Here is a 27,528-nt window from a genome sequence, read left to right on the forward strand (position 1 = left end):
ATCATGTGGCCACAATACGAGATTTGTCTCCTGAAGAACTCACATTTGGGACGGTTGGCTCGTAGCCCATATTCCTGCAATCTCGTGAGCACCTGTTCCAGGTTGGCAAGGTGTTCATTGTCATTTTCGCCCGTAACCAGGATGTCGTCCAAATAACACTGGGTCCCCGGGATCCCTTGCAGGACTTGTTCCATTGCCCTCTGCCACATAGCCGGGGCCGGTGCTACCCCAAATACCAGTCGATTGTACTGGTAAAGGCCTTTGTGAGTGTTTATCGTGAGGTATTTCCTAGATGCTTCTTCCACCTCCATTTGTAGATACGCTTGAGCCAGGTCAATCTTTGTAAAACGTTTCCCTCCAGATAGTGAGGCGAAAATATCTTCTATCCGCGGAAGCGGATACTGTACTGTGTGCAGGACTGGGTTCACAGTCACCTTGAAGTCCCCACAGATGCGAACCTTCCTTGGCTCCCCAGGCGTGTTGCTCAATGCTTTCTTCATTACAGGAACGATGGGTGTGGCCCACTCGCTCCAGTCCACCTTAGACAGCACCCCCGAACGCTCCAGACTCTCCAGTTCAGCTTCCACAGCTGGGCGTATCGCGTATGGCACCGGTCTGGCCTTGAAAAATTTTGGGGTTGCGTTATCCTCAATCTTTATGGTTGCCTTTACTCCTTTTAGAGTCCCAAGTCCTTGTTGGAACACCTCTTCCGCGTCAGATAGAATTTGTGACAGACGTCCAGGTGCGACGTCATCATCTTTATTGTCAGTCACAGTTAGTGCCAGAATGGAATGCCAATCCAATTGTAGTCTTCGGATCCATTCACGTCCCAATAATGGTGGTCCTCCATCTCGTAGTATATACATGTATAGTTTGTGTTTCCTTTCCGTTATATTCAACTGGCACCCTTATTTTTCCTCTGGGGTAGACCTTTTGCCCCGTGTATGTCTTCAATACAATGGACGTGTCCTTTAAGGGTATGTGAGAGAATAGCCGCTCAGTCTCAATTCATGAGTTAGGGCTGATCCTGTGTCCAATTCCATCTTCACTGGAGACGCTACTATCATGAGGGTGACCCAAATGGTTTGGTGATCTTCTTTTGCGAACACGTTGTGTAACTTTAAACTTAGTCGCCTGCTCCCGGAGTCCTTATCACTCTCCTGATCTTCTGAACTGCTATCCGTCAGTTTCTTTACTTTCCTGTACTGTTCCTTAGTAGTTCTTGTCGTGTTGGTCTTCTTTCCCGACCTGCAGACTCTTGCTATATGTCCCATTTTCCCACATTGCCTGCATATTTTGTCTTTAAACCAGCAGTCCTTCTGCTCATGGGTTGTTCTGCCGCAGCGGTAGCACTTTTCTGCTCCATACGCCATTTCGTTAGCGCTGTATTCTTGTGGTTTCTGTTGTATTTCCGCAGCTCCCCGTGCTGCTGCTTCGTAGGATACTGCCACGCTGAAAGCCTGTTCTAGCGTCAGGTCCTTTTTTGAAAGTAGTCGTTTCTGGGTTCCTTCACTCTGGAGCCCGCAGACAAACTTATCCCGTAAGGTGTCTGCCAGTCCTGCTCCGAACTGGCAGTGCTTCGATAACTTGCGTAATTCCGTAAGATAGTCAGCATTGCTCTCATCTTTGTACTGGTTTCTTTTATGGAACTTGAATCTTTCTGCTATCAGCAGTGGTGTAGGGCTTAGATGCTCCTGTAAGGTATGAACAATCTCCTCAAAACTTTTCTCCATTGGCTTAGCTGGGGTAATTAAATTCCGCAATAGGCCGTACGTACTCGCACCCATCAGCTTTAATAATACCGACACCCTCTTTCCATCGGCCACCTCATTTGCCTTGCAGTATACTTCAATTCTTTCCACATACGTGGTCCAATCTTCTACCTCGTTGTCGAAAGCAGCGATACTGCCACTTTTCGGCATCTTGGGCGATTTAAAATGGCGCCTCCCGCACTTTTGCTTCTTCCCCAATGGAATAAAATGGCGCCTCCCGCGCTTTTGCTTCTTCCCCAACGGGATAAAATGGCGCATCCCACGCTTTTGCTTCTTCCCCTTACTGCCACGCTGCTCCTAGCATTCTACAGGGTAATGGCGGCGACCCGCAGCTTCGGCGCGTCTCGCTTTCCTTCCCCCCCACCCCCCGTTTGGTTTCTCTCCGCTGTCCTGTTCTCGAGCACCAACCGCGCCCTGTGCGCTCCACCCTCTCTCTCGTTTTCTTTTCCCGGCGACGCTGCGCGGCCCGATTTGTAGAGCCGCTCGATCGAGCTTGAGCCCGCCGCAGTCCGGAAGGGTCAGCGCGCTACCTGCTACCAGCACGATTTGCTGGAACCACAGTCTCTCCCACAATTCTCCAAACACCGATGGATTCTTTGGGCGGTTGCCCTCGGTCGACGCCCATTGCTCAGACTACGACCTTCCAGGACCTTCCTCTCAGGCGAGATCCCCGTGAGATGATGCCACACTGCAGGTGAGTTCGAACTTACTCGTCGCCACTGTAAAGTCCGCGCCTCAATAATACACGGACTTCGGGAGAACAGTTTAACAGGTACTTTACTGAACAAGAGGCAGCTTGAAACTGAAACTACAGAAGCCTGCTAGGGCCTTTTATACAGGGGTGGTCACTGCCGGTACTGCAGTCTAAGACCAGTTATTCCCTTAAAGGTACATACACAACAGGTCCCACTTCGAGGGAGACTTGGGAGGCACAGGCAAGTATGTTAAGAGTTTTAAAAAACGGTACATGAAATTTACAATAGGTTATTTAGTACCAATTTAGTACTAAAGCAAAGTTTAAACTTACAGGGAAGAGATAAGTAGAGAGAAAAAGAGGGGAAGGAATGGAAAGCAGAACAATCAAATTTTGTATTTACAATTGTTTTTTGGTTGAATCGTTATACTTTGTGACCTCACCTTCTGCAGGGCTTCAGCCTGAGACTCAAGTGCCTTCGCTCTGGATTCAGACTGGGACAGTGTTTCTTGCAATTCCTGAGTGGCTTGAGCGGAGGACTGCTCTGCTTGTTGCTCTGCTGTACGTTGAGAGGATGTCTCAGCAACCATCTGCGAAAGAAGAGCTTGAATAAAAATCAACTATGGAATAAAAGATTGAGCAGGCTCCACTTAAACAACAACTTGCATTTATGCTTTTCATGTAAGCTGCCTAAAGTGTTTCATAATGGTGAAAACTGATGCCAAGCAGTAGCAAAGTTCAGGGAGGTGATCAAAATTGGGTTTGGGGGCAGGGTTAGAGGAGAGGTGTAAAACAACCCAGCATAAAAAGATTACGAGATGGCATACGAGGCCATATTTTATTTTCCTTCTATGATCTTTTTGAGCAAGACTAATGGTTATAGGTCAAAGAAATCAACTGTTACTAATAATAGTGAGTTAGTAACAGTTCATCCTAACTTTGGGGGCATTCAACTAATGTGCTGGTGTGCTCAAAGTGATGTGCCCAACGTAATCAAAACATCTGACTTTTAAAAAAAACAGAAAACACACTTATCTTTAATAATAGGCAGAACAAACCAAAGAGTTTCAAAAAATTCCAAGTATCTATGACCCCGCCCTGGAAAAACATTTGCTCTATTCAAGTAGTTTGGCACACATTACCTTATCATATTGCGCCTTCAGCTCCTCATACTGAGTCTTGTATCTACGGCCAATCTTTTTAACCTGGGTGATAGTTTTGTTCTTTTCCTGGATATCTGCCACCCTTGCCAACATCTCTTGTTTCAGCTTATCACGTTCAACAGTCACTCTAGTGAGTTCAGTCTTCAAAGTCTGCACATCACGCTGTGATGCAGAGGATGATGCATTCAGTCTGTAAACAAAAAACAGCGTCAAATAATGAGCTACTTTAAAAATTTTATAACTGCATTAAAATTGTCCTGTCCAGATTCAGCTGCAGTACAGCACTGACATACAGCTGAAAATTTTTAATTTAATAACCTATACACTAGGCTATTCTTATATTCAAGATGAGATTCAAATAAACATGAGGGAAAAAAGTTTATCCAGTAGTGGCTTACCCAGATGTCTTTAGCATCCTTTGTAAATCTAACAGGGAATGTATTCCGGCAAACTGTTAAGTGGTACATAACCACATAATTTGCAAGCAGCAGAACCAAGTTTATTTTTTGAAACAGAATGCCAATCTAAGATGTAAACAAGTGTTACTTTTTATGGTTGCGGGGTTGGTGATACTGTGGTCTGTAGTTTGTTGGGGGGGGGGGGGGGGGGTGGGAGGGTCAGAGAGTGTCGAGATCTGTCACAATAAAGTCTCAGAATTTCATAATATGGAAGTTAGAGTGGGGCGGGGGAAGAGGAACGAAAAACAAAAGTCAATTTGGAGTAAGAGAAGCAGCCAGAGGAATTGTGCCCAAGAAGTGAACAGAGACGAACAAAGCTGCAGACACATGCAAAAACACTGCAGAATAGTTTCAGCAGTGGTACAAAAGCACCTTTACATTCGATGTAAACACCACATTGTGGTATGTGAACATATGCTATTAACTTCAAACTCTGTACCAATCTTTACTATCAACGCAAGAGACTGGCCAGCATTGAATGTGAGAAAACAGAACAAATAACTGTCTAATACAGAAATAATTCCTAATCATAACTCAAAGAACTCCACTTGTTTTATCAACATCAAAACAAATATAAATACAAGCTAGTCACCAAATGAAATCTAGAAAATTTTGCACAAGGATTTTTGATCTATTCCATTCAGCTGTCCTCACATTACAGAGTACAACAATTCAAATCTCTTAAAGCAATCAACAGGCTTACAACGAAATCTACTAAATAATTTTTAAAAAAATGACATTTGTACTATAGGTGAAATTGCTTAAAATTTAAGCTGAAAAACTACAAATGGCTATCAAGTCTGGCCACTGGCGCAATTGGCAATGTGGCTGCATTACGGGGTTTGGGGGGGGGGGGGGAATATTCAAGGCAGGAAATGTTGACCGACTTCTGATTCTCCACAGATGCTGCCTGACCCAGAGTATTTCCAGCTTTGTCCATTTATAGACTTCCAGCATGTGATATTTTGCTTTTTGGGTGATGAAGCCTTCTCATTAATCTCCACATGTTTATTCATTTATTTTGTTTAAGTAATTGGAGCAGCCAATAAGGCATCAAAAGTCTTCACTTGAAGGGGTATAAAGTATTACAATCAGTTTAGCTTCAAAACATATACATGGCATATTTGTTTACCTAGCAACTTCAGTCTTCAGCTTCCCAGTTTCTTCAGTCAGTTGTTGAATGCGTTTGGTATTTGTATCTTTCTCTGACAGTAGCTTCTTATACTCATCAGGATCAGTCTCCTTCTGCTGGCTGATTAATTGCTAGAATAGGCAACCGGAATATTGCTTTCAGTAATACAATTAGTGCAAGTTTCTGTTCTATATAGATGTTTGTGTTACAAGAGAGCGCTTTAATCATTTCAAAAGCATCAACAGTTTGTTAGTTTCTGGTAACTTGAATATCCAGTTTACCTTTGAGTAAATAATGTAATTATGAATTGGACCATATATTTATAGAAAGAAAAAACTGAAATGGAGAAGCAGGCAGTTAAACAAGTAGCATGGGTTATAACATGCCCAAGAACATTGAGGGGAAACAAAGTTGAAGAGCACTTGGAAAGAAAATCAGTACGGATAACTGCATAGCATAGGTGGATAGGACCATTTATTTTACTTCAGAGCCATAGATTCAGGCCTGGAGGTCTTTCTGTGGCAACTGCAAAAGTCCCAAGTGAAATGAGTTTGGTTGGTCTCGGTTTAGTTCCAGAAAATGTCAAATTTAGCAACAATTGCTGCTAAATTGGCTGACTCAGCCAGAGAGGCTCTACAAATGGCTGAAAAATAGAAATAATACGCTGAGTTTGGATGTGTAACGAGCATACAAAGTAAAATTTAAGGAAATCTGCCCCATCACACCTGAGCACGGGCCTTCCAACGCTTGAGATCTTCATCCAGCAATTTCTTCTCTGCTTGCAACATGCCACTTTTCTCACTGAGTTCAGTATTGGACTCCTGAAGAGGCAGGATATCAGACTCCAGCTTACGAATCTAAGAATCAGACAACATCAACACAGTGAACAAATTTCAGCTAACAAAAAAAATTGGATATTCAAGTTACTAGATTGCATACTTAAAAGCAAATACCATTTCTCTAGTTAAGTTTTACAAGAAACACACAAGCTAATTTAGAGATCTAGCAGACTTACAGCACATCAGTGAAATTAAATGTCATATCATACTATTGAAAGACCTGTTGGTGCTCTCGCCCCAAAAAATTGATTTGCGCAAATGAACAGATGTTGAAATGATTACAGGTAAGAATATAGTATGCAGGACTAGTGAAGACCACTGTGGTCTACCCGCCCAATCCTATAAAATACCACACTATACTTTCTCACCATCCAGTATGGTGTAAGTAAATACAGCATACAATACTTGTGGAAGTTTCTGATTGTGTAAAACTGGAAACTCAAAGCACTGAAACTGGACTCCAAAAAAAAGTTTAAATTAAATTTTGGACTACTAATGAATCTAAATGTACTCAGTTAATTGCATTCTTGGGTCTGATTCAGAAGATTGCAGATTCAAACTCCACCCTTGGATGAACACAATCTATGACGCTTCAGTGCAGTACTGAAAAAGTGCTGTATTGACAGACATTAAATGAGGCCCCATCTAGCTGCTCACATGGATGCAAAAGATATCAGGGCACTATTGGAAAAGTAGCAGGAAGTTCTTTCTCTGTCCTGGCCAACATTCCTCTTAATACCACCAAGAGAGAGCTTAATTGACCATTCATGTTATTTGCTGGTTGTGCTGTGCGCAAGATGGATGGCCTGTTTGAATATGAAGCATTTTGGGGACATCCCAAGAACTTGATAAGATTTTCTACAATTGCAAGTTCTTTCCTTTTGCACCTTAACTGATTCAAAAGTTATTTTACAAATCATGATGATTGACAGTGGCAAATTGTTACATGCCTGCATTCATTCTCCAGCTTACCTCAAACGCTTTGCTGTGCCCATTACAATACTGCTACAATGCGCTTCAAAGCTCTGAACAAATAAAATTAATAGGCCTTGCAGGTGAGGCTGAAGTGCACAGCAAGAGCAGAGTTGCACAATCTAGATCAGAACTGTATATTCAGCAAATCAAACAATTGCATTCACACCTAGAATGCTTTTCATATTCATAGCTACATAGTTGCCTTTTGGTTGGAAAAACTACTACAGGTGGACAGCAATGTCAACCAGTGTGCAAGCAAATATTCTGCTGCATAAAAATTGCCCTGTTATGACGTGTGCTGGAAAATGTTTGGTCCATTTAAAGTGAATGCATTTACTCAAACTCAATCTTTTGTCATAAACATCAAGTCAGTACAAACAAAGTTTGGGGGGGGGGGGGGATTTTAAAAAAATCTAACCCGCACGGCAGGATTGGCTTGACCGCCCGTTTTACACACGGCCCCATTTTACTTTCCGTTGACTTCAAAATTACCATAAATTTAACAATTATCCCGTCGATTCCCATATTGTTACACTACAAAATGTGGTTGATCCTTTAGACTGGAAAGGATACAGACCTTTGCCCGTGATTGTTGGAGTTCTTGCTCCAACCTTTCTTTCTCATCTCTCAGCATCTTATTGGTCTCAATTAGAACATTCATAGTCTCAGTCTTCTTCATCAGCTCATCGTGTTGTGCCAGTGTTTTGGCAGTTACCTGTAAGGAAATCAAGCCAACAACTGAACATCTGATCAACAAATACTACCCCTGTGTTAAATATATTTTAAAAAGAGACAAACTATTTAAAAACCAACTAGATGATTTCAAGGTCAGTAGTTAAAAACTGATTAAATTTATATTGCTGTATCTAATCTTATGGACCACCACAAGAAGTAATTGTAAATTTGTATGAATGTACATTTTAATTAAGTACACTTACTGAATAATTAGCTAAATTTATCAGCATGACATCTGGAATATGAAGTGCTCAGCAATAATTTCAATCTTCATGGTTTACAACCAGGATTCAAAGTAATTCCACCCTATTTTTGCCTAAATTCTAGATCCCCATTCTTTAGATCAACATCTTAAGATACCCAGTATTGCAATTAAACTTAGTATATTTACCTGCACCTTTTCCCTTTCGGAGTGGAGACTATCTTGCACTTCCTTCAGTTCTCTCTCTAAATTCTCCACTCGCTGGCGATATCGCAGTGACTCAACTTGGGCAACTTCAAACCTTGTTTCTGCAATCTCTCTTTCTCGTCGCACAAATCTATGGCATGCACAATTGGAGAAAACACATTAAACATTTCAAGTGTAGATTTTTCTTTAGCATGTTTTATCCTCCATTGTAGATTTTTAGGTAGATGCATGGTAACTATGCAACTACTGGCAAAATCCAACTGCTACAGCAATACCAACTTAAAACCTGCTTGACATTCCACAAAAGCTGATGGTTCAAAGTAAATGTTCAGTAATGTCAAAGGCAATCTGAAGCAGAATTCTCAAATAGCGTAACTAGACCATTAAATAAGTTATCATGCGAGGGAGAGTAGGCGAGAGGTCAGAAGAGCAGGGGGGTGAAATCGGAAGAGCACCTATGGGGGAAGCAGCGGTTCACATACAGGGCTCTTGTTTGTAGGGGACAGAGAGCCTTGTAAAACACATGCAGATTTTTAAAAACATAAATTCTCTCTGGATCATTCTCTGAACGACTTCAATATTAAAATTCTTAATTTTTAAAATTGAAATGTTACAGTAATCCACTTACTGATTTTTCAAAAAATATTAACCCCATGCATAAAGAACAAATTGCATTTATGTAGCACCTTTAACATAGAACAATGTCCCAAGGCATTTCAGATACATAATCAGCTAAAAATGGAAACCAAGACAAAAAGGAGATATTAGCAAGGTTGACCAAATATTTGTTCAAATCGGTGGGTTTTAAGGAGAGGCTTAGGGATGGAGCAGGCTCAAGGGATCAAGTGGCCTATTCCTACTCCTATTTCTGATGTTATGAATTCCAGTCAGCTGAAGGCAATGTTTAAATGGTGGGATGAAGGTGGGGCATGGAGACCAGGATCAGAAGGAACTGGGAGTTTGTGATGGGCGGGGCGGGGTTGTTGTAGGGCTGGTGGAGGTAGAAGATAGGGAGGGGGCAAGGCTACAAAGATTTAAACCGGAAGTTGAGAATTTTAAATCTGAGGTATTAGGGGAGCGGGAGGTAGACTAAAAGCCGACAAATTCCTTGGACCAGACGGCCTACATCCTAGGGTTCAAAAAGAGGTGACTGCAGAGATAGTGGATGCATTGGTTTTGATCTTCCAACATTCCCTAGATTCTAGAACGGTCCCAGCGGATTGGAAGGTAGCAAATGTAACACCGCAATTCAAGAAAGGAGGGAAGAGAGAAAACAGGGAACTACAGGCCAGTTAGCTTGACATCAGTCGTTGGGAAAATGCTGGAATCCATCATTAAGGAAGTGGTATCAGGGCACTTAGAAAATCCTAACATGATTAGGCAAAGTCCACATGGTTTTATGAAAGGTAAATCCTGTTTGACAAATTTTAGAGTTTTTTGAGGATGTAACTAGCAGGGTAGATAAAGGGGAACCAGTGGAGGTAGTATATTTGGATTTCCAAAAGGCATTCGATAAGGTGCCACATAAAAGGTTATTACACAAGATAAGGGCTCATGGGGTTGGGGGTAATATAGTAGCATGGATAGAAGATTGGTTAACGGACAGAAAACAGTAGGGATAAATGGGTCTTTTCAGGTTGGCAGGCTGTAACTAGTGGGGTGCCGCAAGTATCAGTGCTGGGGCCTCAACTATTTACAATCTATATTAATGACCTAGATGAAGGGGGATGAGTGTAATGTATCCAAGTTTGCTGACGATACAAAGCTAGGTGGGACAGTAAGCTGTGAGGAAAACACAGAGTTTGCAAAGGGATACAGATAGACTAAGTGAGTGGGCAGTAAGGTGGCAGATGGAGTACAATGTAGGGAAATGTGAGGTTATTCACTTTGGTAGGAATAGAAAAAACAGAATATTTTTTAAACAGTCAGAAACTTTTAAATGTTGGTGTTGAGAGATTTGGGTGTCCTCGTGCAAGAAACAGAAAGCGAACATGCAGGTACAGCAAGCAATAAGGAAGGCAAATAGCATGTTATACTCCAAACCCCTTGTAATAAAGGCTAAGAATAAAGCAGTCTTGCTACAATTGTACAGGGCCTTAAGTGAGACCACACCTGGAATACTGAGCACAGTTTTGGTCTCCTTATCTAAGGAAGGATATACTTGCCTTGGAGGTGGTGCAACAAAGGTTCACTAGATTGATTCCTGGGATGAGAGGGCTGTCCTATGATGAGAGATTGTGCAGAATGGGCCTATACTCTCTGGAGTTTAGAAGAATGAGAGGTGATCTCATTGAAACATACAGGATTCTGAAGGGGATTTACAGGGTAGACGCTTTGAGGTTGTTTCCCCTGGCTGAAGTGTCTGGAACTAGGATAAGGGGTAGGCCATTTAAGACAGAGATGAGGAGGAATTTCTTCAGAGTTGTGAATCTCTGGAATTCTCTGCCCCAGAGGGCTGTGAATGTTGAGTCGTTGAGTATATTCAAGGCTGAGATGGATTGATTTTTGGACTGATGGGAAATCAAGGGATATGGAGATCGGGCAGGGAAGTGGACTTGAGGTCGATGATCTGCCATGATCTTATTGAATGGCAGGGCAGGCTTGAGGGGCCATATGGCCAACTCCTGCTACTATTTTAATTTCTTATGTTCTAGACCAGCAAGCACAGGGGTGACAGACAAGTAGGATTTAGTGCAATATAGGATACGGGCAGCAGAGTTTAGTTATGAGCTGAAGGTGGATGATGGGAGGCCGGCCAGGAGAATGTGGGAATGGTTAAGACTGGAGGTGACAAAGGTGTAGATAAGGGCTTCAGCGGCAGATAGACTATGACAGGGCCGGGGGACATTAAAGGAGGTGGAAGCAGGTGGTCTTTGCGATGGATATAATCAGGTCAGAATGGAATAGGACCCAAAGAATATGTACAGCCTGGTTCAACCTGAGCCAATGACCAAAGAGGGAATGGAATCAGTGGCAAGGGTACATGGTTTATGGCAGGGACGACACACATTGGATTCAGTCTTCCCAATGTTTAACCGGGCATCGTTAGCATACACGGGGAACCCGATTGTTACTTAGAGCACAACGAAACAGAATTGAGATAACTGCATATTAAATGAAACACAGATCTGCTGTCCAGTAATTGCAAAACAGACAAATATTTACGTGTCAAACAGACACTTTCACCCACCTAATCGCAGGACAACTGTCACTTTAAATGGCATGAAGAGATCAAGGGATGTTTTAAGATAAAATCATTAAAAAGTGCAAAAAGTTGCAAAAGTGCCACTGAAATAGTGGTGTCAATTCGCCTTCCACCTCCCCCCCCCCTTCCACAACCTCACCCCTTCGGCTAAGGAGCTTCCTCCAAAGTCCATATGAATTAATTGTGAACAACATGGGGCGCAAAGGCAACTGGCATCCTAAATTAAAATGAAATGCAAGCAGTGGAACAAGTTCCTACACATTCCTGAAATTACCATTTCAATGAATATGCTAAAACTACTACTTTAGTTACCTCAAAATTTCAAGAAGCTGTTCCTGGGACTTTCCCTCCTCATTGTAAGAGATATTTAAGCAACTTTGGCTTGCTTCTTGCACTGTGGTCACCATCTTATTACTAAGACTCTCCACCTGCTCAAGCAACAGTTTGTTCTGTTTCTGCAGATCCTCACAACGCGTCGTCAGTTGAGAAACTTCATCCTAATCAAAATATTTTTAAAAATTAAGCTACCTTTTAACAGAGACTTACATTCTCCAGTTTCACTCAACTTAGCCTTTTATAGTGTGTAGTTTATACATTCTTCACCATTCTCAAATGTAATAGTCCCACTTTCACTAAATGTAGAAAACACTATAGGTTAATCTTATTGATTGAATGCTGGAATTTTTTCACAACACTCAATGCCCAAATAGAATAATTTGCGTAGGGAGTTATTCTGAACACAAGGCGGCGGCAGAAAATTTCTCTGTTTTTAGTCCTATGCAGGAATGGGCACTAAAGGGACATTCCTCCTGAAGCAACAAAGCCAGGACTGATGTGTGACCTTTTTGTACAATTAATACTTGCAAAGAAAATTCACTCTCAGAATGTGGACGTTACAGCTAGGTCGGCATTTATTGCCCATCCCTAGTTGCCCTTCAGAAGGTGCTGGTGGGTCTTCATGAACCGCTGCAAACTGTGTGGTGAATAATGCTGGTAGAGATTGCCAGGAGACCCAGTGATAATGAAGGAATGGCAATATATGTCCAAATCATGATGGTGTGTAATTTGGAGGAAAACTTGGGAGGTCATGGCGTTCACCTGCACCTACTGCCCTTCTCGATGGATTTGGGCTGCCTGAGAAGCCTCGTTGAGTTGCTGCAGTGCATCCTGTAGATAGTAGACACTGCAGCCACGATAGAGGGCTTTGTGCAGTCAGGTGGTAAGCCATCACCTCGGAATACCCAGCCTCTAACCTGCTCCAGTAGCCATGGTATTAACATGGTTGGTTCAGTTCCGTTTCTGGTCAATGGTGAACCCCAGGATGTTGGTGGGGGACTTGGTGATGGTAAAGCCATTGAATGTCAAGGGTCGATAGTTATGCTCTCTCGTAGACACGGTGGCATAGTGGTTAGCACTGTTGCCTCACAGCACCAGGGACCCGGGTTCGAATCCGGCCTCGGGCGACTGTCTGTGTGGAGTTTGCACATTCTCCCCGTGTTTGCGTGGGTTTCCTCCGGGTGCTCCGGTTTCCTCCCACAGTCCAAAGATGTGCGGGTTAGGTTGATTGGCTATGATAAATTGACCCTTCGTGTTAGGGGGATTAAATATGTGGGGTTACGGGGATAGGGTGGGATGTGTGTTGGTGCAGGCTCGATGGGCCGAAATGGCCTCTATCTGCACTGTGGGGTTTCTGTGATTCTGTGAAAATGGCCATTGCCTGACACGAGGCATAAAAGTTACTTGCCACTTATCAGCCCAACCCTGGATGTTGTCCAGGTCTTGCTTCATGTGGGCATAGACTGCTTCATTACCTGAGGGTTTGCCAATGGAGCGAACTGACCTTATGATGGAGGGAAGGTCATTGACAAATCAGCTGAAAATAGTTGGGCTTAGGATGCTGCCCGGAGGATCTCCTGCAGCCTTGTCCTGGGCTGGGATGATTATCCACCAACGACCACAACCATCTTCCTTTGTGCCAGGTACAATGACAGCCACTGGAGTGTATTCCCTGGATCCCCATTTACCAGTTTTACTTGGGCTCCTTGGTACCAGCCTCAGTCAAATACTGCCTTGATGTCAAGGGCAGTCATCACTCTCACCTCTGGAATTCAGCTTGTACCCATGTTTGGATCAAGGCTGTAATTAGGTCTCGAGTCAAGTGGTTCTGGCAGAACTCAAACTGAGCATTGATGCTTGAGAGTAGGTTAATGGGACAGTAACTGGCAGAGTTGGATTTGTCCAGCTTTTTGTGGACAGGACATACCTGGGCAATTTTCCATGTTGTCGGGTAGATCAGTGGTTCTTACATTTTTTTGATTGAAGGACCCCTTTTCAAATGGATTAGTAATCACGGACCCCCGCATCTAAATTATACTATAAATACTCGTAATATGAAAGTAGAGTGTTTTAATAATGCTTTTAAGAAAACAGGTATTTACTTACAGGCATCAGGGAGATGGGTGTGTCTGCTTCTCACACCAATTCTGGGTACTCCACAGCAATAGATGGTCACTATTAGCCAATTAGTGCTGGACAATTTTTTTAAGCCATCAGCAGGCTGGCCAAGGTGAGCGAGGGCACGAACACTCATGCAGATACTGGGATGCTGCTTAAAGCATGACTCACCACCATACTGCCCCAGTGGCATGTTCTGCAAAAGCTGCAATGTGGGATTGTTCGTGCTTGCGTGAACACAGCAACTCCAGGGAGAGGAGTCGGCTGGATCGGCAGGGAGCGCTCGTTGCAAAGTGAGTTAGAGCGTAGGCCTCTGAGGAGGCGGGCTCAACCATTGAGAATAATTCCAAGAAATTAATCAGTGTCAGTTTTATAAAGAGAGCAGGTTTGAAATTACCTCCAGTCGCAGACCCCTAGAAAGTCTCTACGGACCCCAGTTTGAGAATCACTGGGGTAGATGCCAGTGTTGTCGCTGTTGTTCTGCAGCACAGGTCTTCAGCAGCACAGCTGGAATACTGTCGGGGCCCATAGCCTTTGATGTGTCACATGCTGAGTTAGGCCAATGTGTGGCAGTGGGGCTTATGCAGAAGGGAAGCAATTAGAGTCTTGGGGCATTAGAACAAGTGCAAGAACAAGGGAAGGTTACACCTAAAGGGGATATTCTTCAGATGAAATGAAATTATATTGAATCTTCATACCGATAGGATAAATGGAGCAAAGGGGAGAATATGGCTGAGGGTTGAGTAAAGTCAATGCGAGATTCAACATGCATGCACACACTCACAAACTAGATCCAAGTTCAATATGTATTGTTCAGGACTACATTTTTTAGATGTTCCCTTTCGGAAACAAAAAAGGGAGAATTTGGGAGGGGGTGGGGGGCAATAGAAGAGAACCTTGAAGCTTTCTTCAAAGATAAGATACACAGCATTAGAATTTACACAACTGAAATATAGCTACCTTCAATATTTTTTCAATTTCAGCCATGGCCGTCTTACACTCCAACATCTGTGCCTCGGCCGTCTGAGCAGCATCTTCCAACTTCTGCCGTACCTGGGAGTTCATGCTTACTTGCTCTTTGGCAATCTGCAACGCTTCCACATCAGCAGCATGCAGCATTAGCTCACGCTCATACTTATTCTGAGCTTCAGAGGCCACCCGTGCCTAAAAGAGGAAACGGAGACTAGTATGATGTTTTTAAATTTACACTAATGAAAGTGGCAGGTCTTATCAATTAAAACAGTTTATAAGCCAAGTTTTTATTTAATAATTTTTCATATAACTATGAAATTCACATTTTCAAACATTTTATCACACAAAAAAAAACTATTATGCTGCATTAACCACTTTTGACAAGTCTCACCCTTAGAGATTCGAGGTCACTCAAAGCAGGTCCAAAAGTTACACGGTATTGTACTGACCTACTGTGTAAGAGTTCTTGGTGTTAATCATCCACTACTAATACAAAACAATGAAACAGTATACACTATAAACTTATTACCTCCATTATTGTTATACATACCTGTTCTTGACAGTCAGCCTTTGCTTGCTGTTCGTTGGTCGCAGCAGCAGCTGCTCGCTGAACAGCATCCTGAAGCTCTGCCTGGAGACTGTTCAAATTCCTCCTTAGTTCAGATGTCTGCAATTTTTTTTTTTAAAACCATGATCAATAATGCATCAGAACAAAGTTATATCAACTTTTCTAGCAGATCTAAGAATCTTCTAGGGGTAGCGTTTGCATGATCAAGTCTGCAGTGTGATCATGGAGCAGGTGTCTTAAAAAACTCAAATACATGCGCAAGCTTCTGTATATTTTACAATATACCTGTATAAAACACCAGTGGGTACAACTTCAAGACAAATTTACACTCTTGGGTTCATGTGACAATGGCCCTGAATTTCCAATCGGAGGCTTCCTGCGGGAAGGCATAGGGGTCGCAAAATCCGGCCCCATATAACCAACCCAATATTCTCTCTCCTGCAGATTAGGATAACCCCTTTATTGCTTTATCAAGCCATGCTATTTAAAAAGTTAAATCACAAATATATAAACTTAGGGTGACTGACTTCTAGTCTGCTTTTGCTGTCTATAAAGGGATAATGTTGTTCATGTTCAGTGTTTAGAAGAAATACAGCCTGTTGCTGTCCAGTATTGGGCTGGACCCAAAAAAAACTCAATTCAATGGTTGACCAACTGAGTTAAACAAGACAGAGTTGAACATTTAATTAACTTGTGATGCTCATCATGATACCAACAAAAATTTGTTACGTTATTTGTAAAGTTGTACACATCCTGCATTGACCCCAACTCAATTTTAAAGCTTACAGCAAAATGTTATTCTCTTTATAGAAAACTTAAAACATTTTAGCTACAAGTTAAGTCTCTATAAACTTGCAGGGTGCTACAGGGATAGAGCAGGGGAATGGGACTAACTGGATTGCTCGATAGGCCGAATGACCTCCTTCTGTGCAGTTATGACAGATCATGATTTAAAAGAGAAACCTTATTCATTTTCATAACCCAACCAATTTAAAAAAAAAATGGATCTGGTTACATTTCTGTACCATTGCTATTTAAATATAGCCTAACACTCCCATTTTTCAGAAGTCAACATATAGAGTAAGGAAAGCAAGGAGCAAAATAATCTGAATACTCAAACAAACTCACCCAGTTAGGAATTAAAACCATGTTTCCTCCTCTTTAAAATATGTACTGATCCATGAATAGGCACTCATGTAGCGATTTATAGTATTTTTATTGCATTTGTCAACTAATTTCAAAGGTTATGTCTGGCATTTCCAATAAAGAACCATTACCTGCTGTTCCAAATTTTCTATAGCTTTGTGCTTCTCATCAGTGAGAGCTTGTTTTTCATTCTCTGCTTCCAACATACGCTTTTCTAACTGCCCCTGGTACTCTGCAGACTCTTTGAGGCGAGATTCTACAGCAGAACGTACCTCTTCCGTCACCTGAGAATGGATAATTGTTATAATGGATCCAGATAACATTTCAATTATTCTCACCATTTCGATCATTTAAATGGGTGGTATATTATCTTCAATCCCAGTCACTGTTCCCACAGAATGCTACGTAACAGTAATTTCAGTCTCAAGTACTAGTTTTGTGCAGAACTCGCTTGTGTTGGCTTGGTGAGAAAGCAGATTTTTATTGAAACATTACATGGCATATAAAATGCAGTCACTCCTGTTCAACTGCTATTTAACAGGTACACAGCTCAAATGACAGAACTGGAGGATCAGTTGGGATGATATGTTAACTTGTAAATTAAATGTGCAAACTCAATGGATATGTTGGACTATTGTCACATCAGCACTTCCTGAATTACCGAGTAGGAAAGAAAGCATTTTGCAGATGTGGCAACCTGGACACTTGTTACGACTTGTCACGTATTCAAGGTAGCATGACTGTAGAACTGCATCAAATGATAGACAGGAAGAAGACAGGAAGAAAAAAGGACATCAGCCATCAGTTCATAATGGTTCCAATTATAAACCACTCCCATGTCCACAAACAAAAGGGTATTATAACAACTTCTCCAATGCAGAATATAGTTAGCATGCCATCCAATTCATGTCTTGGTGGCATATTAAAAATGACTACTAAATCCACGACTTTCCATAGCAAGAGCAGAACAGCAATAGTCTTTTACTAGTTCCCCTTTTAAAAGCAAATAGGAAACATTCTAGCTCCTTGACGTGCTGCACACTTAAGTTGCCCACCTGCTTCTCCTTACTGAGGGACTCCTCCAGACTGAGGACCATGTCTCTGTATTGTTCCACATTGTTTGTAGTAGTCTTGAGACGCTCTCTCAAGTCATTTGCCTGCTCTTCAGCCTGTCGAAGCCGTGACCGGAGGTTATCAACATCATCTTCTATATTAGATTCCCCTGGAAATAGATCAGAACTGTATATGGCTATCTAAAATTTCAATGAACAATAATTCCACATCATGCAAGAGCTAATTTCTTCATATAAACAGTTTCTTCAGGGTTCATCATGTAAACTTGACATCCTTATGATTCTCTAAAAGGGGCTTCACCACCAAGTTTAGTTACAAATGGGGGCCAGAATATACAAGTCATGCTCAAAAGTAAAGCTGGGGTAAAGAGAAAGGGAAGGGGGAAAAGAGAATAATTGGTAAGCAAACATCTCAAGAAAACTTGCCTAACTTATGTGGATTTTCCCACTTCTGTTTGTGTTTACTAAGTTGAACACATGCCAGGTCACCAGTAATGCAGGACTTGAGGCCATTTGAGTATATACTGCATCAAAAACGTTTTTATGTAGTTCTGTCTCTTAATTGAAAAGTTCTAAGATCAGCATAACTGAAGCATCAGAAAAAAATATTAAAAGTTGCACACAACCAATCAATGTTCCCTTTAAGCTGCGCAGCTGTTTGGAGCTCCTGCGTAGCCGGCTCACTGACTTTTAACCTGCTTAAAGGGGCCACGCGGCCCAGAAAAAAATTAGAGGGAACATTGCACACAACTAAAAATGCGCATACACCTCCACCCATAGAAAACAGTTGCTATGAAGCAATGGCATACAATTTGGTACAGGCAAATTTCACAATCTTAAGTGAGCCATAAGAGTAAGATTCCAATCAAATGGCAGACTCTTCCCTACGGATGGCAGTTGTGGGCAGGGGAAAGAGCGACAGAAGAACTTTAGATCAACTTACGAATATACAAGCCATGCTCAAAAATATGGTTTACCTTTGGAATCACCTTCCTTAGTCTCTGCCAGTTTAATTTCAACATTGTTAAGATGTAGCTTCAAAGTGCTCATTTCTTTCTCTGCATTTTTCAGGAGTTCCTTTGTCTTCACATGAAGATTAGATTCAGTTTCAAGCTGCTTCTTGACTTCCATAAGTTGAATCTTCACAAGTTAAAAAAGAACACTAATTAATACACAGCTCAGAGAGTAATTTCATAGAACTGACGGATGGAGCAGTTTGCTCTTTACTTAAACTATACTGATGCAAGGATTATTACACTACTAAAGCAGACCTGTCCCCTAAATCAGTACATAACATACTTTACAGGACACTCCATTCTGACTCTCCAACTTGTACACGAATTTGTGTCTTACCTTCCTTCCACTCCCTACGCTTTCTGCTCCCACCACCACACCTAACCCCCAGTTTTCTGATCCTTTGAGCTACTTCAAACATGACCCATCATGATCAACATCACTAATTACATATCCTATATAATTGGGTTAATTTTTTATATACTTACTTCTTGGTTTCTGCCAAGTAAATGCCGCTGATCCACTTCATATTCAAATTTCTTTTTCAGCTTCTCTATTTCACGCTCTTGTTTTTCAATCTGGTTGTTTAAACGTTGCCTGGTCTCAGTTTCCGCACGCTCCAGACTCAACTACATATTAAAAGAATTGGATATTAACACAAAATTCCTTTAACCAAAAAACTGAACACCAGCAGGTTTTTAAAAAGAATTGATTACTATAAAATTCTGACAGGACTGGACAGACTAGATGCAGGAAGGATGTTCCCAATGGCCAGGGAGTCCAGAACCAGGGGTCACAGTCTAAGGATAAGGGGTAAGCCATTTAGGATAGAGATGAGGAGGAATTTCTTCACCCAGAGAGTGGTGAACCTGTGGAATTCTCTACCACAGAAGGCAGTCGAGGCCAACTCATTAAATATATTCAAGAAGGAGTTGGATATATTTCTTAAGGCTAAAGGGATCAAGGGGTATGGGGAGAAAGCAGGGACCGGGTACTGAAATTGGATGATCAGCCATGATCACATTGAATGGCGGAGCAGGCTCGAGGGGCCGAATGGCCTACTCCTATCTTCTATGTTTTCCATAAGAAAATAGTCCCAAACCTACTTCAAGACTGCATTCCAAGATTATGCATACTTTTAAATACAAATTAAACTTTAAATATATATGCTCACCACCATACAGAATGTTTATGCTATGGTACATTGGAAGAGATTTTAGAAATACAAATACTCTTTAAAAGGTTGTAGCCAAAGTAACCAGTGCTCGTTAGGAAATCAAATAAGATGGTTGAATCTCTCATCTGTGCATCAACATAACTCAATAGTTATTCTTATCTCAATGACATCGAGCTGAACTATCCACGACTTTTCCATTTTCATACTTGATCCAAGACCACAAATTCTGTCCAAAGAGGTCAAGCTTCAGCGGTTTTATGCTGGCAACATTGCTTTTAGTTAGATTTCACACACTCAGGCCGAGACGGAAAGCATTAAAAGTCACAATTTTGCATAGTGTACCTGAATAGATCGCAGATTTGTTAACAGCAAGCTTTGTCCCCTGTGCTCAGCGAATTTTGAATCCCGCTCTTGGGTAAGACGTACTTCCACCATCTTCAACATATCTTTCTCTTTCCTCAAATTTTCTACTCGAGTCTGTGGGAAGGGGGTTAGAGAAAGTAACAGAAAATTCAAAAACTGTTCAATGTCTCTGCTTTCTAAAACTATAGCAACTCCCAACTGATTTCAATGAAATGGATCCTTTCCATAGACATTATAATCTGCTGAAAACATTTGAGAAGCAAGTTAAAATAACGTAAAGCTTAACATAATCCCATGTGCAAACCATCCTGGTAAGAAACCCATTATTAGATCTTTAGATGAACAAGCATTTGGTGGAATTTCTTCAGTCCTCAAATAATATGTATCCTCCACACACCACAATCTGTGGAATAGTTCACCAAGGGAGATTATAGGGACAAGGAGTTAGATCACTTCAAGGCAAAAAACCCCCCCGCGAAAAATAGCTTGGAGATGCACATTATCGGACGCAACTACTGGAACAGCAGGAAGGCAGGCTATATGCACCTCTGGTCTCTTCCAGCCTTGATATTTTCTGTTTCTAGGTTTACTGTCTCCAGAAAACCAGAGTTTTTAAATATATATGTAAAGTTCTCTCACCTCCTCTATAGCCAACTTTTCATTTGATGCTCGCAAATCTTGAGTCATACTGCCAATTATGTGCTCCTGTTTCTGAACAGTTGTGCTGAGCTTCTGATACCGGTCACGCAAGGATGCTATTTCACGCCGGAACCCATCTACATTGTTCTGCAGCATCTCATACCTAAATTTAAAAAAAAAAAATTAAGCCTTTATTGAATTGAAAGTTCCTGAAATGGCGAAAGTTTATAGTCAGTTAGAGGATTACAAATGAAGCTTCATTTTTAAAAAAGGAACAGGATACTTACATCACGACGTTAGACATACAGGAAACTTTGTGCTATCCGGCACCAAGCTGTTGCCGTTCCCTCAAAACTGCCGGACACACCAGCGCCGATGTTGAAACATACGGAGATTTTCAGCTCCGTGTGAATCAACAAACCCTGTTGCTTAGCAACAGCTTCTAAACAGTCGGCTAGCGTCTCTAGCTGAAGCTGGTGCTTAGCTACAGACCTTGCAGAGCTTGACTGTTGATAAAAAAGCAACGAAAAGAAAAAAAAACTAACGAAACGGCTCCTGATTTTTGCCGGTGGCTCGAGCTTGCCGGACATTTAGCCTCCAGATAACAAAGTTTCCTGTATTTATCTAATCTAGTGGAGTACTATCATCGCAGTTTCTAAATATCTAGCCCCTAAAATCTATAGCCTTGATTATCCAATCATACCGTTTAGAAGCAAATTCCAGCTGTGTAGACAGTTTTGTGCTTTGAGTTCGCAGTTGTGTCAGCTGATCCTGAAGTTTCTCATTTTGCTCATTTAACATTTTGTCATTCTCTGCCTTTTCCTTCTTATATGTTTCAAAGTGTAACTGGAGCTGAAATAAAGTAATTTTCTAAATATGATGCATCTTAAAATGTTAGCAACCCTGCATGGATGTATTTTTTGGCTTCGCTTACACAATTAACCAATAGTTATACATTTTGTAATTTTCACAACAAATTCCTTTCCCTTCATGAATTTCTACTTGGGAGTATATTACTCCAGATCAATTTATAATCCTACCCTTCAGCAGCCAGGTAGCTAGATTAGGTTATTTCACAACTGATTAAGATGCAAGAATTTCAATCCAATCGCAAGCAATATTTACCTGCTGACCTGGGTACCAGGTTTATCATTTGCCATCTGACCACCTGGCATGAAAGAAGTCTTCATATACTGATTAAGTACCCTTTCTGATGATGGGCCAATCAAAGAGGAATTTACAGAGACGTCAGAACCTCAGAGTCAGAGTTATACAGCACAGAAAGAGGCCCTTCGGCCCATCGTGTCCGCGCCGGCCATCAAGCCCTGTCTATTCTAAATCACATTTTCCAGCACTTGGTCCGTAGCCTTGTATGCTATGGCGTTTCAAGTGCTCATCTAAATGCTTCTTGAATGTTGAGGGTTCCTGCCTCAACCACCCTTTCAGGCAGTGAGTTCCAGATTCCAATGACCCTCTGGGTGAAAAAGTTTTTCCTCAAATCTCCTCTAAACCTCCTGCCCCTTCCCTTGAAACTATGCCCCCTGGTTATTGACCCCTCTACTAAGAGGAAAGTTCCTTTCTATCTACCCTATCTATGCCCCTCATAATTTTGTACACCTCAATCAGGTCCCCCCTCAGCCTTCTCTGCTCTAAAGAAAACAACCCCAGCCTGTCCAGTCTCTCATCATAGCTGAAGCACTCCAGCCCAGGTAACATCCTGGTGAATCTCCTCTGCACCCTCTCCAATGCAATCACATCCTTCCTATAGTGTGGCGACCAGAACTGCACACAGTATTCCAGCTGTGGCCTAACTAGCGTTTTGTACAGCTCCATCATAACCACCCTGCTCTTATATTCTATGCCTCTGCTAATGAAGGCAAGTATCCCATATGCCTTTTTAACCACCTTATCTACCTGTCCTGCTGCCTTCAGGGATCTATGTACATGCACACCAACGTCCCTCTGTCCTTCCTTGGGTCCTACCATTCATTGTTTATTCCCTTGCCTTGTTAGTCCTCCCAAAATGCATCACCTCACACTTTTCAGGGTTAAATTCCATTTGCCACTGTTCTGCCCATCTAACCAACCCGTCTATATCGTCCTGTGGCTTCCCTCCTCGCTATTTACCACTCCACCAATTTTCGTGTCATCTGCGAACTTACTGATCATACCTCCTACATTCATATCTAAATCATTAATGTACACTACAAACAGCAAAGGACCCAGCACCGATCCCTGCGGTACACCACTGGACACAGGCTTCCAGTCGCAAAAACAACCTTCGACCATCACCCTCTGCCTCCTGCCACGAAGGCAATTTTGGATCCAATGTGCCAAATTGCCCTGGATCCCATGGGCTCTTACCTTCTTGACCAGTCTCCCATGCGAGACTTTGTCAAAAGCCTTACTGAAGTCCATGTAGACCACATCAACTGCACTACCCTCAACCACACACCTAGTCACCCCCTCGAAAAATTCAATCAAATTGGTCAGACATGATCTCCCCCTGACAAAGCCATGCTGACTAGCCTTGATTAATCCTTGCCTCTCCAAGCGGAGACTAATTCTGTCCCTCAGAATTTTGTCCAATAATTTCCCTACCACTGATGTTAGGCTCACTGGCCTGTAATTCCCTGGTTTATCCCTACTACCCTTCTTGAATAATGGTACTACGTTAGCTGTTCTCCAGTCCTCTGGCACCTCCCGTGGCCAGAGAGGTTCTGAAAATTTGTGTCAGAGCCCCTGCAATCTCCTCCCTTGCCTCACACAGCAGCCTGGGATACATCTCGTCTGGGCCTGGGGTTTTATCCACTTTTAAGCCCGCTAAAACTGCTAGTACCTCCTCCCTCTCAATACTAATTTGTTCAAGTATATCACAATCCCCCTGCCTGATTTCTATGCCTACATCGTCCTTCTCCATAGTGAACACAGATGCAAAATATTCATTTAAAACCTCACCTACATCTTCCGGCTCTACACAGATTGCCACCTCAACCTTCAACAGTACAATGGGGTGGGCTAAATGTGTTCTAGATACACACACAAACATTTAAATTAATTTAATACACTAGGAATATTACTTCCTAAAAATATTGTAAATTCATCGATGGCAAGAGCTTTGGCTAAAAACCACACAATAGACAGTTTTGTTGAGAAAGTACACATGCAAGTTACTCAGGTCACGACCAATAAAATAAGGCAGATGGCATTGTCCTATCAATGCATTTTTATAAAACAGAAGAGAAAACCAATGTAGGTTTAGTTGGGAGCCAGAGATTTTTACCTTGTGAGAATGCACCAAGACCCATTCATCCACCACATTAGAACACAAGAAATAGGAGGAGGCCATACTGCTCCTTGAGCCTGCACTGCCATTCAACAAGATCACGGCTGAACTTCGAAATCAACTCTACTTTCCCACCTGATCTCCATATCCCTGGATTGCCTTAAGTGTCCAAAATTCAAATCAATGTCTGTCTTGAATATACTCAACGACTCAGCAGCCGGAGCCCTCTGGGGTAGAGATTTCCAAAGATTCACAAAAATACAGCGAGTGAAGAAATTTCTCTTCATCTCGGTCCTAAATGCCCATCACCTTATCCTGAGACTATGACCCCGTGCTCGCCGACCTACGTTGGCCTCAAATTTAAATTTCTCATCCCAGTGTTCAAATCCCTGCATGGTTTCGTCCCTCATCTCCAACCTGCTCCCGTCCTCCAATCCTCCTGGACCTCTGCATCCCTCCAATTCTGGCCTTGCCATCATTCAATTACTGGCAGGCGCAACTTCAGTTTTCTAGACCCCAAGCTCTGGAATTCCCTCACCAAACTTCTCTGCCTCTCCATTTCTCCCTCCTCCTTTAAGATGCTCCTTAAAACCCATTTCTTTGACCAAGCTTTTGGTCAACTGCCCTAATATCTCCTTTCTTTGTCTCAGCATCAATTTTTATCCGATAACATTCCTGTGAAGTACCTTGGATGTTTTACTATGTTAAAGGCGCTTACATGAATCCAAGATATTGTTGTAAAGTACGCAGTAAAAGTATGTTGACCGGAAGCTTGGGGTCACCCATACGGACTGAACGGATGTGTTCTGCAAAGCAGTCACCCAATCTGCATTTGGCCTCCCCAATGTAGAGGAGACCGCATTGTGAGCAGCGAATAGAGTATACTAAATTGCAAGAAATAGAAGTAAATCGGTGTTTCTTTAATTCTCCACTCCACTCCCACTCTGACCTCTCCTTCCTCAGCCTCTTGCACTGTTCCAATGAAGCTCAACGTGAGCTCGAGGAGCAGCACCTCATCTTTCGATTAGGCACTTTACAGCCTTCTGGACTCAACAGTGAGTTCAACAATTTCAGACCATAACCTCTTCCCCTATTTTTTTTTTCCCTCTCAAGGCAGCTGTCGATCATTCTGCCATTGCCATTTACACTTCATCTAGTCATCTTTTGTTTCTTAACTTGTCCCATTACCATCTCCTTTTGCCTTGCAACATCATCCCTTTTGTCTCTCAATCTCTCCTGCCTTCCATCCTATCGCAGACCTTCCCTTTGTTCTTTCCTCCCCTCCCCTCTTTCCCAGCCCCTACACTTGCTTAAAAACCTGTTACATCTCCAACTTTTTCCAGTTCTGACAAAGGGTCATCGACCTGAAACATTAACTGCTTCTCTCTCCACAAGTGCTGCCTGACCAGAGTATTTCCAGCATTTTCTGTTTTTATTTCCGATTTCCAGCATCCACATTATTTTGCCTTTGTACTAAAAAGAACAAATTCCGTTTTTATTACATAGTACTGCAGATTTTCATCGCTGTTTTGAGGATCAAATTGTGCAACTATTTTTCCTATGAAAATCATAAATTCTTGATTAGGCTTCTTTGTGTACTTAATTTTTGCCATCTCTTGCAAAGCCCTGAATACACGAAGGTTGGCAGGTAACCTGTTGCACATTGAATGTAGCAATTAGCATCAGTTACAGGGGAAATGCTGGCCTTTGACTTTATTGGGAAATAATTCTGAAATATTGCAGCACTGTGTATGAAAATCCTGGGGTTTTATAGCACTGGGAGAGGGGGAGAAATGTGATTTATTGGCCGATTTCTGGGATTTTTAAGTGCAGAAGCTGTCCAAGTTTGACAGAAGTGGTGGGGGAGGGGTAAAGAAATTCCCAAAGTCTGGGGAGTTGAGAAGTGGCAAGGGGTCTGTCAGCACTGAGGGGCAACAGGTCCATCAGCAGTAGTTTAGAGATGGGCAATAACTGATGGCCTTGCTAGTAACGCCAACATCCCAGGAATTAATAAAAAAAGTAGGGAGTGGTAATAGGATGCAGCAGCCCTGGGAAAGGTACAAAGATCTAGAGCATTAGGGAGGATCAACGGGTGTGTCAGAACAAGGGAGGGTGGTACCTCAAGAGAATGAAACCAAACAATCCCCATCCCACCAGTATTTGAGTTCCAGCCTAAAGATAGTTTTAAAGTGTATTTCATCATTTCAATATTCTATTTGCCAAGTGTGTACATAGCCGCCAATTACAACACTAAAGCATGTAGCGCCCCAAGAACTGTCGGTCTTTTTCTCTCTTTAGCACAGCTGCCACGAATTCAAAAGTTGATTTTTTTTTAAATCTAAAAACAAAGCAATGTAACTTAAAGGGAAAGACACAATCTCACTATGCATCAGAGTCAAATGTCTGAGCTTTAATAGTTGATAAACTTCAGTTAAAAATTAATTCTGCTGACAGCTTTTGCAGCACAAAAGATACTGGGAAAAAAATCCTTTTACACCATGGAGGAGTTCCACCTTTCCACTTGAGTCAATCTACCTACCAATTGCCCTGACAAACTCCTACTGATGCACAATGGGAAATTATTCACGTGCTCAGACTGTACCATCTCCCTGAAACCAAGAACATGGCTTTTCAGAGCAAGGCTGAAGCCTTAAAAAGTAAAAACATTAATGAAGCTACTGAAACATACACAAAAAAAAACTTGACAAATTTAATTATGCTATTCTGAAATATGTATCTTTTAACTTCAGTTTTATTTTTGAGCTGTATTCACCACACTGGGGCAGAGAGAGTCAGAAATTTTACACGAATAGGATTTTTATGCCGTATATTTCCAGGGACACGGATGTGCAACATTTGGGATGGCCCTGGAATCTGGAAGCACAGAAAAGGGAGCCAACAGTTTGGCAAAACTGGGATGGAATCTCCGGTTCCAACAGTGCTTAGAGTGGGTGCTGGAACATGGGGTGGGGAGAGGGGAAAGAGAAAAGAGAAGAGTCTGGCAACAATAGGGAGTTGCGAGGATCTGACAATATTGGGATCGAGCAGCTTTGTGGGTGTTCGGAGCCAGGATGAGATCTCAAGTGCCACCCCGGACTCTGTTCCTGCCCATCAGCGGCCTTCTCTGGACCCTCAGGCACCACAAAAAAGGTGGCCGAAATTTTCTTGAAAAACTACTGAGCAACTCAATTGGCACATCAATAATATGCAATGGTGAAATTTAACATGTTGATATTGGATTTTCCACATTATAAATATTTACATTAAGGTTTTTCCATTGTGACAGGTTGACACTGGTTCCATTATAAAAATCATGACAAAGTACAGTTAACGTGTACAGGAAATATGTGCCATACGCAAGACTTTGTTTAAGACATCTAAAACGACTAACCAACGTAGGTTCTCCTAAACATTAGCAAGTTTCAGGAGCAAATTGTTCCTTTAGAAATTTTAA

General features: G+C 42.0%; 1 protein-coding gene across 8 annotated transcripts in view; it reads right to left on the reverse strand.

The window, feature by feature from the left end:
* LOC147121982 (nucleoprotein TPR-like) overlaps nucleotides 1-27,528 on the reverse strand; it is a 107,136-nt gene that overhangs the window by 51,467 nt on the left and 28,141 nt on the right. For all 8 annotated transcript variants that reach the window (XM_085982591.1, XM_085982587.1, XM_085982590.1 and 5 more), the window contains exons 17-32: nucleotides 21,492-21,640; nucleotides 20,789-20,951; nucleotides 20,129-20,263; nucleotides 19,098-19,238; nucleotides 18,573-18,735; nucleotides 17,578-17,744; nucleotides 16,654-16,806; nucleotides 15,359-15,475; nucleotides 14,797-15,000; nucleotides 11,695-11,879; nucleotides 8,160-8,307; nucleotides 7,611-7,748; nucleotides 5,945-6,076; nucleotides 5,220-5,350; nucleotides 3,609-3,819; nucleotides 2,910-3,056 (exon numbers count right to left, since the gene is read on the reverse strand). In XM_085982591.1, coding sequence (XP_085838717.1) covers nucleotides 2,910-3,056; nucleotides 3,609-3,819; nucleotides 5,220-5,350; nucleotides 5,945-6,076; nucleotides 7,611-7,748; nucleotides 8,160-8,307; nucleotides 11,695-11,879; nucleotides 14,797-15,000; nucleotides 15,359-15,475; nucleotides 16,654-16,806; nucleotides 17,578-17,744; nucleotides 18,573-18,735; nucleotides 19,098-19,238; nucleotides 20,129-20,263; nucleotides 20,789-20,951; nucleotides 21,492-21,640 — 2,484 coding nt within the window. The remainder of the gene's footprint in view (nucleotides 1-2,909; nucleotides 3,057-3,608; nucleotides 3,820-5,219; nucleotides 5,351-5,944; nucleotides 6,077-7,610; nucleotides 7,749-8,159; nucleotides 8,308-11,694; nucleotides 11,880-14,796; nucleotides 15,001-15,358; nucleotides 15,476-16,653; nucleotides 16,807-17,577; nucleotides 17,745-18,572; nucleotides 18,736-19,097; nucleotides 19,239-20,128; nucleotides 20,264-20,788; nucleotides 20,952-21,491; nucleotides 21,641-27,528) is intronic.

The sequence above is a fragment of the Somniosus microcephalus genome, chromosome 3 (genome assembly GCF_052327205.1).
Source record: "Somniosus microcephalus isolate GS21.2 chromosome 3, FLI_Smic_1.0, whole genome shotgun sequence".
Taxonomy (NCBI): domain Eukaryota; kingdom Metazoa; phylum Chordata; class Chondrichthyes; order Squaliformes; family Somniosidae; genus Somniosus; species Somniosus microcephalus.